A 16,819-nucleotide genomic window follows, 5' to 3' on the forward strand; every position below is an offset into this window, starting at 1 on the left:
TGAATATTGCATTCCCCTTTTAATCGAATAGCCCGCTTAATAGCATAGATTTGGCTGGAACCGATGGTATTCCTTTAAGCGGGGTTGACTGTACTAGAGATGCAACCATGTTAATGGGAAGGAAAAATAATACATAAATATTTATAACATTAAAATAATTGATCCCGTTTCAACGGCTTCTTAAATCCAACCTACCCCCGCTCTCTCTCCTCAATACACAGTTTTATTTTGAGGTAGTGTTAAATAAAATTTACGACAATCTATCAACAAAGGCTTTTAATGGAAAAGTAATTTATGACAGTTTAAACTAATAAAAAGTAAAGTAAAAAATGATAGATGTTTTTAATTACAATTGTAGCTGTTGCTAAACTGGAAGACTGAGAATAAATTCAAAATGTATTATTGAGTATATTGGAAACTTTATTCGTAATTGGACGATGTAAGCGTAAGTCATCGATAATCTGTAACCATAAACTATTTACTTTAAACCATAAAATAAACATTCGGTAAAAAATATCTTTAGAATTTTTAAATATAAATTTTCAAATTAAATTATGTGTATTTAATTATTTTTCAATATATGATTAATTAATGTACATATTTTTAGACAGTATAGAAAAAATTGAGCATTATTTCTTTCCTTCAAAATTTAATAGCATCTAAAAGTTCCTCAGTAAATCAATATCAGTAGTAATTGAATAACATTACGGTGATATTAACATAAAATCAATTTCTTTAAAGAAATAAGTTATTATTTTTATTTATTTACCTTATACATATGGAACCTGTAGGATTCTGTATTTTCTCAACATATTTAATGATATACCAACATTAATACAACAAGTAAACATGAATAACAGATGATTCCATCAGGAAAAGTTATAATGTTTTTAAGAAGATTATCGTCTGATTATTCTTAGACGATTAAAATCAGTTTTAACATTTTATAATAATCTTTCTCGAAAATAAAATCTCAGTTTGTCGACTTAGCCTTTAATAATAAAAACCAAACTAAGTTTATTCAATAGAAGTAATTATCGTCCGTATAGTTACCATTTTTTTATCGTTTTCATATAGATTAGCTCATTTATTTAGTAATTAACTATAGTTTGCATACGACTTTAGTTTCTGATAATTTTCACATTATTTATTTATTATTGCTAAAATTTCAATTATTTGTAAAATGGAAGAACAAAATAAAAATATTAAAAAGTAGAAAAACGTTATGTATCAAAATATATCAGACGATCAGTCCAATAATAATTTATTCTGAACAACTACACTAAATACATTAGCAACTAAATACAATAATGCAAAAGAGACTTTAAACATTGATAAAATAAATTAAAATCGCTAAAAAAATATTTTGCATATAATTATGAAAGGCTCTTATTATTTTATTTTTATAACATTCCATGAGAGTGCGCCATGGAATACCAAAAGAAACAAAATAGCGGCGCCCTCTATATTAACATCTCCAGTGGGGGTGCATAGCAGAGCTTACCGCCTTTCACAAAGCTTCATTTTCATTCAGCAGATCCTCTCTTTCATTTCCATCCCCCTCCCAAGCCTTCCAATTGAGTGCTTTTGGAGAATTTTTTGCTACGTTCCCACGACATCGCCTTCGAAAAGGTTTCAAACTGTCGTCCCCTGCCCCTCTACCAAATAATGGTTGAGATTCCATTAACGTAAAAAGTTTCCTTGCCCCATGCCCACCTGTATAACTTTTTCAACCCCCCCCCCCCTTTCTTTTTTGCACGCATCAGTAAACTTCTCTTGTGTTGTATGTTCTTTTTTTACCGTAGGGAAAATCTGTTTCCTCTTTTTGAAGGCAATAGGGAAAAACACTCTTCCTGACAGACACGCTTCTGATGATATTCCACAAAACTAGTTTTTTTTTTCCTCCTAATATTATACAACGGGTATTACAAATCAAATTTTCCTTGTTAAATAAGTTATTTTATGTATTATCTATTTCATTAAATGTCAATTCTTTAGTTTTGAAATTTTACAATTGAAATAAATATACAATCTATGCCCCGTTTCAGGGACGGTTTGAAAAAATTTATCATAAATTCAAAGGAATAAATTATTCTACGTAAATCTTTTATATTAATTTTATCAACGGCAGCACTTTTCAAGCAATCGGTTAATTACGCAGTCATTATTTATTTTTGTTATTATTTATTTTCAGTTTCGCCACTTTCAGTACTTAGCAATTATAGGAATGAAAGCATTATTTTGTTTAATTATATAGAGTATTTTATTCACTTTCAGCAAAGAAATTTATTTCCTATATTATTCTATTTTTATTAGTCTTACGTAATCTTAGAATTCAATAGAGTTTTGATTTTTGCATTGTGTATTTCTAACTTTGGTTCTGATTTCAACTCTAAATTACACGGAATTTTCATTTTCAAATGAAACAAAATGTCTTCTATCAGGATTTTAGTGGTTTTCACGTCGTTCAATATTAATGTAAAATTGCATGATGCAATTTCACATCTCAAGAATTTGAAAAGAAGAAAAAAAGAAAAGAAACACAACTGGAAAAACATTTGAAAAGAAAATTGCATTTGAGTTTCAAACTGCTGAATTTTAAACTGCTTATAATATATTCCCATTTTTTTAAAAATTATGTTTTAAATTTAATGCAAAATTTTCATATTTGAATTTTTTAAATAATGAAACCGAAATTCCGACCAAAAATTGCGTGTTCAATAGTAATTTTCGCTATATCATTACTATTTTTAGTTAAATTCAATCATATTTCAATACAAATTTTTATATTTTTCAGGTCTGTTTAGGGCTTAAACTAAACCCGATTAGTAAACAAATATGTAAACATAATGATGAGCATAAATAAAATCTTATTTATGAGTTAAATTTTTTAAAATCATTTTTAATAATTTTCAATTTTGCTTAAATTTAAAGAGAACGTTTTAATGAAAAAGAGAAGTTACGGAATTCCGTTGTTTCCCCTCACGAAAACTGTTCCCTCCAAAAAATCCCTCAGATCGTTTTGATTTATCCCTATCTTTCTGATATGTAGAATAATTTCCTACTAACACCGGGATGTATTAAGTCCTGGCTACCCCCTTCCTTTCCCACCCTGTCAAAAGCAGGGTGGGGAGCAGCAAGTGGGGCGCGTGGGCACAGGGGGGGAAAGATTCTCAGTTGTTTACACTGCAAGCCCGCTGTTTAGTTCCTTCCTTCAGAAACGGGGCGGAGTTTTCCCACACTCAAACGCATGCGCTCTTCCATAAAAAAAAAAGTCAGCCACGTGCTACTACTATGGGCATATGTCGCGATTTCGACTCGATTTGTGCGTGGGGGAACGCAGAGAATAAAGGGGGGAAGACAATTGATTGGAGATGCTGGAAGTAAGGTGAACTTGCATCATGGAGGTTGCTATATTTGGCGATCTCTCCACATTTTAGAATATAAATCAATGCATATGAATAACATATAGAATTTTTTTTTAAAACACTAATTTTCGGAGAAAATAAAAAGCTTCTTTAATGGCCAAATTCTAATAAGCATATTTTGTATCTAAATTTGCATATTTTGTATCTTGTTACATAAATTGGGCACTAAAAATAATAGCGAAGAAAGTAAATTCTTTGAAAAATTATTAAAATTTAAGAGCTATTAATTTTTCTAAACTCTCCCTGTTCAACAATTTTATCTAATAATTTGCATGAAAAAAAAACCAGCATAATTGAAATGAAAAGAATGCAGAAAAACTGTGAAAAATAACCAGCTGTGGTGAAAAGTTAATTTATTTTTCTAACCAAATAACAAACAATATTTCCAAGGAATAACTGTTATTTACATCATACCAGAAGCCAACATAAAATTATGTCTGAAAGTTACATTTTCTGTTTAGTAAAACATGTTACAATCGTTAATTATTTATAGAAAATAATATATTACATTGAAATAATGCTTATAAATTTAATTACGTTATACTATTAAAATTATTTGTCCCCCCCCCCCCTATGTTTGATTGAATAATATTGAATACAAAGTTTTGTTTTGATTAATTGTCCTACCGTTCTCGTTCCGGCAAAGTCCTAAATATTTGTGTAAGTTCCATTGACTATGTAAAGAGTATTATTAATTATGTATGACGCTCTTAACTTAAAAACGTCATAGATTTAAATTTTTATGCATAGATATGTACACATTTATTCGAATTATATATATTTTTTTTTGATATTGCATTTTGGATGTTTTTATGATAGATGTTTTTAGGTTGAGTGGTGTAAAATTTTCGAATTTTCAATCAGTTTAAAAGAAGAATCTAACCAAAGGGTGCAGGAATATTTTGGTATATTATAACAGAAATTTACGGTTAAAACTCCATATTAATTTTACTTAATGATTCTATTAATACATTTGATAAGTTTATGGTTTATTGATAAATTTATTATAAAATTTGTTATGGTTAAAATTAATTCTATTAATTAACTTACTATATGGTAATATTATTTAATTATATTTATTTATATATTTGGTTAATGCTATTCTTATATTGATAAAATTCTACATTAGCCTTAAATAACAGTTCTATTAATAAATTTGATATAGTTATGGTAATGTTGAGGTCTATTAATGAATTTATTGTGGTTAAAATTCTGTACTAATTTTACTTAACAATTCTATTCATAAATTTGGTATGGTTATGGTAACGTTATGATCTATTAATAAATCTGTTTTGATTGAAATTTTATATTAATTTTACTTAACAATTTTATTCATAACTTTGCCCCCACCTTATTTTTCCCGTTTTTATTCCAACATATCGTTGTTTGAGCTAGTTATTTTTAAATTACTTTGTGTGCATTCTACCACAAATTAGTTAAATAGCGACTTTTAGAAATAAAATAAAAATAAAAAAAACGGAGCAAATGAAGCTTATATTTATTTTTAAAAAATGCTATGTTCTATCATTGTACTAGTTATACATGCAACGTGCATATTCGATTTCAAATTGAAACAAAACGGTTTCTAACATCTGTTGTCACGAGCAACAGCTGATGAAACGGAAAAGAACGGGGCTTATGAATGAAAATCGTGATTGAAGTTTATGAAGAGCTATTAAGAGCTTCCTTCCATAAACAATACACCACTCACGTGAATGTGTAGTAAGTAAGTGGCTAACTTCCGGACACACTAAAATTAAACTCATTCAATCATTTTAAAGAAAGAGTCTTCTTACGAATTAAATCAATCTCTTAAAAACCATTCAATGGACACACAATACGCAGTTTAAAAATAATTCATTTTCATTTACAAGAACAAAGATGGTATTGTGTTCTATTAATTTGCATTGTATGAACACTTACCACGCCTATTTCATTGAGGAACAAAGTTGCAAACTGTTGCGCAACTTTTTAGAACACTTTACTTGTTGAAAATTCATAAGGAACAATTATAATATTAGTTCTCACCGATGTAATAGAAATTAGTTGTATTTTATTATAAAGAAGTATTGTAAATTGGCATACTAGATATAATGCTGGTCAAATTGATCAATTATCTAAAAACAGCAAAAAAGTGTTAATATTTTTGGAAGACTTTCACATTTATACTTTAAATATTTATGAACATATTTAGAAATTTATCTTGTGTAAATTAATTATCTCACTTGAAAAACATAATAGGTTTAACAGCTCTGTGGAATTAATTTTTTATTTTTGAGTTACGGTTAAATTTTTTTGAATATTTTTCTCGTTCATTTCGGAAAAAAAAGCATTTTCAAAACGTTATTAAAGATATTTGAACTGTAATAAATACTACTATAACTATATTATGCATGAAAAAACTTAAAAATGTGTAATTTAAATCTTTGGTAAAAAACGTATTTTTAAAACCTCATAATTATTATAAAATGATCTTAAGTTTTACATGGTTGTAAAATCACAATAAAGTTTTTAGGTAATAAATTTAATTACTAAAATTAATACGAAATTTTAAATCCATATTTATTATGTTTTCATAATTGTTTAATTAAGCACCGAATATAAAAATTAAAGAAAAAGCTTTGAACATGCGGATGATATTTAAAAGGATATCAAATTTGAACTAAAATAACAAGTAAGGAAATTAAGGAGTTTAACTAATAAAAAAAGTTCAACACCTCATGTAAACAGAAAAGATTATAAGATATTTTTTCAAGTATTGATGTCTTATGTTCGATTTAAAATGCAATTTAAAAAAAACGAAACTATCCAAAATTCTCCATAAAATATATTCAAAAGGTAGACGCAACACAGATTCACGCCAACCGAAATCAAACGCCAACCACCAAAAAACACAGCCAAGAACTAAAAATGGCACACCTGTTCACGCGTCCGCTTGCTTATCGCCTCACGCACTACAACCCTAGAAAAGAGCCACATGTCCGTCGCGAGCCAGAACACAAATGCTTCCTTCTGATTGGTCGAGAGGCTTGGGATCTAACCGTGGGAAAGTAACGCTTGACACGCTCTCAGGATCATGGCTGGGTGACCCTGCCTCGTAATAAAACTAACCACCCGACCTCAGATTCCTACACTTTTGCTCTTGCACGTGTTCTGATCAGTCGCTAGCTTCGAACGCTCTTGCTCTCTGATATTTTTCAAACTTGTGTTTACATTTTCTTCCGTACTTTTTGGATTACTTCACACTTGATAATCATGCCTTCTGAAAAAACAGTGACAAAGTCTAGCGAGACTCGACGGGTAAGCTATTAATTATTGTTATTATTATTTAAATTAAAATTTATTAAAAATTTAATATTTGTTTTATATGTTTATTTTGAACTGGAGGACTTATGATTTTTCTTGTTTATTTATAGAGTACAAAACCTATTATGGAGAAACGTCGAAGGGCTCGAATCAATAACAGTTTAACGGAACTCAAGAATCTCATCTTGGATGCATTAAAAAAAGATGTAAGTATTCGTACTGTTGTGTTTATTATTCTAGATATACTACAGTTTAGTATTGTTAAGTAATTAATTGTTAAAGATTCAAAGTGTTAAAAACCAGTATCAAATAAATAAGACTGATAATTTTCATTAAAATGCAAAATTATTAAATTAATTAATTTTTTTGCTTAATCTATTTAATGTTTAAGTTTACAAGATTGAACTTAGTACTTTTAACTTTTCATAACTTAGTATTTTTAACTTTTCATATTTTTTTTTTAATAAATGGGTTTTAATAAACTTCAAATTTTAATAGAAAATTAAGGTTAAAATATTAATGACTTATAAAGTTAAAAATTTGAATATTTGCAAATGTTGTTTTCAATTAAAAAAATTCATGATTACTTATGATTCTTTTAATCTCTTTTAGAATGCTCGCCACTCTAAATTAGAGAAAGCTGATATCCTGGAGATGACAGTGAAACACTTGCAGAATCTCCAAATGCAGCAGATGAACCCTGATCCTGCCATGATTGCCAAATTCCGTGCTGGATTTGCTGAATGCGCCAATGAGGTCAATAGATTTATGGGTAGAATCGACGGTGTTGACCATACCATTCGTCAACGACTCATGAACCACCTTGCAAACTGTCTCACCGGCATGAACAACCCACCACCCAGTCCTCTTCCTCCAGTTCATGTCCAAGTTGGAGCTTCCACCGAATCTGACAACACCTCCACCAGACTGCTTGGCGGTGTCCAGCTTGTTCCAACCAGACTGCCCAGTGGTGACATTGCATTCCTTTTGCCTGCTCAATTATCTGTTTATGCACCATCCACAGTCCCCATCAGTCCAGCCAGCTCCACATCATCCATATCTTCACCAATGTCCACAACATCATCTCCAGGTCCTATCAATGTCCTAGGTTCATCTGGTATCCTTAGTCCTGCATCAAGTGACCGATGCAGTCCAAGTCCTCTAATGCATCATCATCAAATGCAAATGCCAGTTCAACATTGCCCAGTTATCGTTCCTGCTATGAGCATCAAGCAAGAATCCAAGGCAGTTTGGAGGCCTTTCTAAATTGGACTATTTCATCTAAAACCTTTATTGTTTACCTTGCTGAACTGGACTAATTCTCGAGATTCCTACTTATGAACTGTTAGATTCATAAAACCATGAGTTCCTCTACAGAACGACCTAGTTGGGAATTCTAAGACATTTTTCTCTTTTACACCGAGAACTATTCAACAAGGACTAAACGCACAAATTGTAAATATTATTGTAAAAAATGTTAATATATTATAGAGCTTTATCTTGCTATAGGACAATTACATGTCCTATTTTATCTGTGATAGAATTCAAGCCGGTGCTATGTTGATCATTTGTTGACATCGATATCTGATACTCATTCAAATTTTTGCAATGCAAAAAAATCTCCTTCCATATTTCGTCGGAGAATAAATAAGATTTTATTTAAATATGAAACTTGTGTTTTCAATGGCTTCTTTTGCTTTTCAGGTAAACATTGGATTATTTTCGCAATATTTGCCAACTGTGTTTTCAATTGACTAGATTCATGCTTTTATTTCATTTACTGATGCTAAATTTTTTGTTAATTAAATATTTATTTAATATCTTTGAAATTTTTTCTTTGCTGAATTAATTTTTTACTAGTTGGCAATTGTTGTTAAAATATTCCAAATGCTCATATTTCAAATCTGCAATTGAAAGTTGTAAAATTTTATTTTATAGCATTTTAAAATCATTTTTTTGCTAAGTTTAAGGTAGAAATGTTCTAATTTTTCATTCTGATGATAACTCAGATAAGCATTTAATTTCTTTGTCAAATTTTTAGTTGGGATTTTAATACATGCTATTTGTCTTTAAATATTACATTTAATAAGATTTACTACTGTAAAAATAGGAGAGTAAAGTTATTGAAGATGACTTTAAAGGAAAGTAAAAATCTGTTAAGATTTCTAAAACTGTTTCAGATGTTTATTTATTTAAAATAAGAAAATTAAACATATCAGGAAATACTCATTAACAACAAAAATCATACTTCATTATCACAGTGAATCTATCAGCTTTTATTTTAAAGAAAAGCATTTTCAAATCAAAGCACATATAGTAGGAAATTGAATTCACAAATGATACTTAATGAAAAAAATTTTAAAGCAATAACTTCATGGTTAGAGCATTTTGAAAAAATTAGAGAAAGTTAAAAGAAAAGAGAAGGTTTTTAATTTCAGAGGGGGAAACAACATCTTGTACTTTCAGAGCTGTGGGAGTAAATATGCTAGGCCCAAGCCATATTTTTTTCGAAGAATCCAATAGCTTAGTTGATACTAGTTTAAATAGGGACATTTATTATCAAGTAATTATTGTTAGTTTCGATAAAGTTACAGAATCAGTTAATTCTGGTTTGCAATTTGTTAAATCCATAGTATTAAAAAGTAACAGTGAAAAACAAAAAAGCATACATCAAACGAAGCTTTTATTTAATATTTAAATTAATTTTGTAGGGTAAAATACTATTTCCTTCGTATTCAAACACCATTTAATTCATTCTCTTATTTTTTTTGAATAAAATAAATAGTTAAAATATTAACTCATATCTTAGTAAAATTGAATTTATTGGAATAAAAAAAAAAAATTCTCAGTATTCATTTGTGTAAAAGAACGAAATTTCTAGATTAAGCCGAAATATCTGGAAGCTTTTCTTTCTAAACTTACTTAAAGTAAATTTAGCTAATCTGAATAACTTTAATTGTACCGGAAATTATGTACCCCCAAAAAATTATAGACCTGACTCAATCAGATTGAGGGAGTATGTTGAAGGCAATGAAGTGAATATAGGAACTCAAGAATTCTTAAAAAAGCGAACGCAATTTTTTTAAAAAAAATACAAATATTTCATCAGCCCCTTAAAAGGATTTTTTTTAAGGTGGCATTGGTCATCTTAACTGCGAAAAAATTTTATTTAAAAAGAAAAAATTAAATTCATGTGGATCGTAACGACATATAAATAAATTAACAATTATAATTTTTACAAATGATAGATTTTTTTCAAAAGGTGAATTTTGATTGATAAGTGTTCTTTTGAAACCCAAAATCGATATTGCACTTTTCTGCCTGAGTCTTAAAATATCAGATAAGAAGTTAGAAGTTCACAGTTAAATTTTACAAAGCCAAATAAAATAGTTGATTGAAATTATTTATTTACTAAACAAATAATGCTCCTTTATTTTTTACATCTTATAACTTTTGAATTTTTTAAATATAATTCATAACTGAACAGATTAAGTATTTATTTATTTTGAAATCTGTATAAAATTTTAGGAAAAATTCCATTGCTTACTAATAAATGTGTCACAATTTTAAAGAATAGATATTCACGCTGAATTTTTTTTTTACCTTTGCTTAAAGCCGACTATATTTAAATATTAAATTAAATGAATATTAAAAAAGTTTATTTGTACCGCCCCCCTTACAAATTCAGTGATCTTAATATGTATTTTCGTTTTAATTCAGTTGAAAAGTTGCACCAATTAAACAATAATTTGCTGATATTTCAGTTAGAGATTTTTGTACATGCTCTCAATGAAGGCAAATAGTTTTGCAATAGCTCCAGAAGACGAGGTATACATTTATAACGTGTGTAAGGAATAAATAAGTTTAAAAAATAATGGTTTATGTTTCCAAATTCACTTTGACCCCCCCCCCAAAAAAAAAAATAATACATTCGTAGCCAAGCTCTAACTGTTGGCTTTCACAGAATGCTAAAAATGATTTCAAATATCGGTATTTCGTTTTTTTTTTCTTTTTCTTTTCATGCAATATTTGATTAAATTCATTTAAACAAATCGGTCGGATTCTTGAGTCTCAATTTATTGTATTTAAATATTCGTTCCAATACAGATAGATTTTTCTTAGAATAAATCAGTTTGAGGTTAACGAAAAAAAAATTTATAATAATTACATATATTGTATTGCGATGTAATAATTGTGTACCAATAATACTTTTTCAACCAATATTTCTTTTTTTTAAATATTCTACTAAAATGAATCATTTCATAGTTTTGTTAATATTTATAGCTTATTACAAGATAAACCTTGTGAGACTATTGATATTGATACTTCATACATGATAATACCATTATGGACATTATTCAATTAAAAAATAAAATATTAAAAGTTTCTGCTATTTTCAAATTAATGCTTGTGAACCATTGAATTTTTAAAAGTAACACATAATTACTAAAGAGTATATTATTAATCACATTGAACTCGGAGTAAACGGCCCGAATTAGAGCTGTCGTTAAATTTTTATCAAGGGTGCTTTTTAAGTAATTCTCCTGTATATTATTTAATAGTAATATTAAAATATACTGTTTTTTTTTCCTTTGAGATGACTGCCCAAATTTTATAAAAAACTGTAACTATATTCAAATATTTAAATTTCATAAATCAACGAAACAAGTTAAAAAAATCTTAGAATAATTATTTAAATGCATTTGGGAAAAAACAATTTGGATAAGCCTCAAAATTTCTCTGCAAAACAGCGCTATAGGCGATTTTCAATTAAAATATATACCTAATAGAACCATTATAATAAAAAATAAAGCAATTATTGGTGATATTCAACTAAAAAATTTAAAATATTAAAAGATTCGTTCTGTTAACTTCTAACAAATGTTTGTATACTATAGAGTTTTTAACATAGCACATAATTACAGAGGAATATACTTTTAATCACATCAAATTATGGTTTAACTTCCCGAATTAGAGCGGTCGCTAAATTCTTATGAGTGGTGTTAGGTAATTCTCCTGTGTATTACTTAAAAGTAACACTAGAGTGTTTTTTTTTTCTTTTCTTTCTTAGAGGTAATTTCATGGAAAACTATTTTCATTCATGGAAACTATTTTCAAAGCATTTCGTGGTAAACTATAATTAAATTTAAATTTTATAAATGAACGAAACAAGCTAAAAACAAATTTTAAAATAATTATTTGAATACATTTGGGTAAAAACAAATAACATAAGCCTCAAAATTCCTTCGAAAAAGCGCATTCCATGGGAGAACCAGATGTGGAGCGCAAATTTTTAAGCTCCCTCCCCCTCATCGAAATTCCACTGCGTACTTTAATTTCGCCCCCCTCTCCCCTTCTATCCATTGCCCAGTACATACAGACAGGGGCCTGCGAAACCGTTCACCCTGATCATGAGCAGCTGCAGATCCGTGCGCGGCGGCATGCACACGAAACTGCGTTCCCACGCTACACGCTGCAGAGATTCTCCGTTGGGGGGGAATAAAAATGGGGGACGAAACTAAGGGAAGCAACAAGTGCGGGGAGAACCAGCGTGGGAATCTACGACAGACGACATGAAGAACTCTTTGTTTCGGTATTCCTTTTTTTATTGCGCAGCCCCCCTTTCTCCTGTGTGTGATTGTATTCTCGCTTTTTAATATCTCAGGGCATCATGACAAGGTATATCCTAAGCGCCATGTTTGGCCATAAGCTGGAAAAACGTTTGCAAAAGCTATTTATTTATTTAATTTTTTATATTTTGGACTGTAACGTTATGAATAGCAATTTCAATATGACCAAGTGGCAAGAGATATAGATTTAATATTTCGTAATATGCAATTTTTTTAATTTTTTTAAAGATAGTAATGTTTCAGACATTTAGAACCCTAGTTAAAATTTCTTGTTTTCGTTTAGTTCTTTTAGTTATTTGTCATTAAAGAACTCTTGTAATTTAATGCTGAAATACATGTTCATAACAATACATATTTTAGAGTGTGCACTACATTGGCCAGTATGATATCTGAATCCCCGGATATTAGAAAACAGCCAATAAATTAGTAAATAAAATACATCTTAAAGCAAACTATATTATTATAATTTTTCCTTTTCTTATCAAAAATGATAAAAATTAGCCTCCAAAATTATTATTCAGGAGCATGTAAGAAAACACATATAATTCCTTTTTTGAACATGTCAGGTTTCGTGTATTTTTCAAACGGCTTTTTTACTTCGGTTACCAAATAAAGAAAAAAAAAGATTAATATGTCGTATTTAGAAAAATATAAATATTCACCAAAAGAAGATGGAAAAAAAAAAGCTACATTAAATTTATTTATATTGTTTGCGCAATTTAGCATTTTAGATTGTTAAAAATAACGCTGTATAAACTTGTAAAAATATACTTATTAAAAAATACTTATTGGTATGTATTGTATATATTATTATATATTTAAATTATATTAAAAAATGTATACTATTTCTATAAAAATATCACAGATTAGAAACTTATTTTAAGTAATACTCAAATTTTTATGTATGTTTTAGTTTAGTTTTTATTGAGATCAACTCCTTTCTAATTAGTTTTTAAAAAGTTTTTTATTTTTATAATTGTATTAAAATCATAAATTAGCAGTCATGGTTTAAGTTATGATTTGAAAAAATACTCAATAATCATCTTTAAAAATACTCAAATTTCCTTTTTTTACTTTAATTTTTAATTGGAATCAACCCTTTTCGAATTATTTACATAAATTAAGGAAAATTTTAAACTTTTAAAGAGAATTTTTTATTTTTAAAATCGTAATAAAATCATAAATTTATAATCATGGTTAAGTTTGAAAATTTTGTTAAGAAAAATAAGCTTTAAAATTTAGCTTCAGAAAAATTCTTAAATTTTTATAACTTGTTCTTTTTTCTTAATTTAAATAGTATTTCGACGGGATCATTTACACAGTCGAAAACAATTAATATGCCACAATCATAAGTGAAAAGTACCTGCGGGACCTTAAATGGCGGCAATCGCCAATTGCAGCCATACTTTTCAACCGCCAAAATCAAGCTTGGGCACGCGATCTTGAAATTCGAAAGAATACGCTTTCTTTTCACCCCGCGGCTAGGGAAACCGTTCCCTATTTTTTCACTTCTATATTTTATTATTATTTTCTTTTTTCCCTCCCATTTTCCTAACATTGCCTTAAATGGGTATATAGGGTGATTTCAGTATTTGGGGATACCACAGCGAGTGAGTTGGCGCTGCGGTCTAGAGGAAGAAGGGAAGGGGGGCTATGTAACGATGTTATTAATTACCTAAATGATGTAAAAAAAACGTTTATCGATTTTCCTGAAGCCAGGTGTACTGGAGTATTTCCGGTCAATTATTTCTGGCTACTAATAATGGAAGGTGTCTGTGTACAAATTAAGATGTTTGAAGTTACAATGTAATTGCGCGGTCCGGGATTTTTTTACTTTTATTGTTATCCATTTTTTTTTTTCTTTGTTGCAAACTAGTTTATTCTATACTCGACGCTAAACAGTCGACCCTATTCTGAATTTACGACTAGCAAAATGGTTGCCTCGTAATTTTGAACTCAACCCAGAAGGCAAGGGAACTCCTGGATGAAGCTGTGTGACAAACTAGCCTACGCGCAGGATTTTTTTTTTTTTTTTTATCTAACTACTCTGCATTTGCGTTGAATGGAGAGCAAAACCACGAGAATCTTTCATGGTTATCCCGATGGCAAATGGATTCTAACCCATGATCCGTCTATCAGTGAAGATATTTTAAGTCATCACTGTGATCGGGGTGACTCGAGAGCAGAGTTCGAACCTGGGTCACCTCATTGGGCGGCAAACGCTATGTCACCTGAGCTACCGCGGTTCTTTGTTGCGTTATAGTTTTTAATTCAAAAATTATACTGTCGAATTTAAATTTAAATGAATTAATTTGATTTTAGGTAATGTTATTGCCACACCAGCGCGCTAAATAACAAAGTTTTATTTTAATTTATTTTTTATAGTGGAGGAAATTGTTTTAATATAATCTTATCATTAGTTTTTTATCTATTAATTTTTTTAGCAAAACAGTAACGACTAAAGCAATGCATATCAGTCATAGTCGTTTGTTAAATTTTATATTTTAAATTAATTTGAATTTCAAATTTATGAGCTGACAATTTTTTTATTTTTTATGCTAATAATAGTTACATAAATTATAACGCAAATATTTTTTTCTTAATGTTTAAATTTTTACCTATAATTACTTATATTTAATATCCTTTTCATATATGCTATAACCAATACATTAATTATGCAATACATAACTAATATGCTTATAGCATTATTTAATTTTTCCAGTTAATTACTTTGAACAAATACTAATGCATGTAAAATAGTTCATTAGTTTTTCGGGAGCTTTATTTTACGTAATATAATTTATTAAAAACGTTCGTTTTTAAAGTTCAAATAAGGATAAAAAAATTTTTAATAATTTCATGATAATATTAGTTTAATAATATCATTAATTAAAAATGATGAAAAGTCACTTTTATCTATAGAAATGCAAGAGAATTCATTTATACTATTTAATTTTTTTATAAGAAGAAGTTAACTTAATTTTTTATCAGGTCAAAGTTTATTAGTTTTTCGGGTGCTTAATTTCACATAATTCAATTTATTAAAAACGTTCAGTTTTTAAAATAATGATAAAAAATTGCTTTATAATTTCGTGATATTATTAGTTTAATAATATCATTGAGAAAAAATGACGAAAAGTCAGTTTTATTTATAGAAATACAGTAGAATTCTTTTGTATTATTTAACTTTTTATCAGATGAAGTTAACTTAATTTGTTATCAGGAGAAAAAGAAAGCCTGTCTAGAGAGTTCTGGAACTGTTAATAATTATACAGAAAACTAGTTTACATTTAACTAATCAGCATCTACTGACGCAGTGGGAAGGAAAAGTTTATCTTCTCTTAACTCACGTGCCAGAAAAACTGATTGCGAAAACTATACCAGATAAAAAAATATATAAATAAAATAAAATGAGTTCTGGTATTTTTTTTTCTCTATTGATAATGATCAGATACTTTTACTTTCACGTGATGTTTATTTAACTATTTATACAGCTATCATATGTAGCTGAACCTTAAAAAATTGTGACAGTCTTCAATAAATTTAGCATTTCCTTTTGTGCAGTACAAAATTTTAGAACAACTATTAAAAAAAAAAAAAAAAAAAAAAAAAAGACTGTTGATTAATTATTTCAAAAAACGACAACGAAAATATAGATACCTTTTTCTGAATGTGATATTTCGAAGAATTGGATTAAAGATCTATAACAATCATTAAGTTTTAAATTACAAATAGAATAACAATAGTATTTTTTACAGATTAAAGCGTTATTAAGTCTATTTTTAGAATATTTAATACTAGATTTTAAGGCATAAAATACTTATTTGCCTGATAAATTTTAACAACTGTTAAATAACTGTTTAATTAAACAAAATTTAAAATTAAATTTTTGAAGAAAAAAAGATTTTTTTTTGTGAACTTTTTTAACTTTTTTTTTCCTAGTACAGGTTTCATTTTGATAAAATACACCAATACCTGATAATATTTTAAACTAACCCTCCATCAGAATAATTTGAAATTTCAAAATTATCCAAAATGTAAATCATATAAAATTAAGTCTTAAGTAAAAGAAATTCAATGTTTGAAAATCATGGTTTGTTATATTAAAAGAATGTTAAAAAGGCTTTTATTTTTGAAATAAAATATAATTTTGTAATTCCTTAAAATGTAGCACTTGATACAGATTAAACGATAGAAATAAAGAAAAAAATGACATTTAAAAATAGTATTGTGAAAAATAATTCACTATTTTTTTTTTCACTTTAGTTTTTTAATTCTGAAATTCTTTTTTCATTAATGCTATCCTTTAATGTTATTTTATAGTTAAGTTTTTTCATCAGCGTCGTTTCCTTTTCAGATAAATAAATTATATTTAGGTTACTAAACCTTGTTTACTGAGATAAACTAATTTATTTTCATTCATTATTTTGAGGGGTCTAAAATTTTGAAAGATTA

General features: G+C 28.2%; 1 protein-coding gene across 1 annotated transcript; it reads left to right on the top strand.

Annotated features, from left to right (window-relative positions):
- The first annotated feature begins 6,578 nt into the window (after nucleotides 1-6,578).
- Nucleotides 6,579-8,405, top strand: hry (bHLH transcriptional repressor hairy). The gene is given in 3 exon segments (NM_001323826.1): nucleotides 6,579-6,728; nucleotides 6,845-6,940; nucleotides 7,347-8,405. Coding segments are annotated over 3 exon segments (795 nt in total). The 5' UTR covers nucleotides 6,579-6,683; the 3' UTR covers nucleotides 8,001-8,405.
- The last annotated feature ends 8,414 nt before the right edge of the window (nucleotides 8,406-16,819 follow it).

This window comes from Parasteatoda tepidariorum, chromosome 9 (assembly GCF_982258835.1).
Source record: "Parasteatoda tepidariorum strain Cologne lab strain chromosome 9, Ptep-v5.0, whole genome shotgun sequence".
NCBI classification, from domain to species: domain Eukaryota; kingdom Metazoa; phylum Arthropoda; class Arachnida; order Araneae; family Theridiidae; genus Parasteatoda; species Parasteatoda tepidariorum.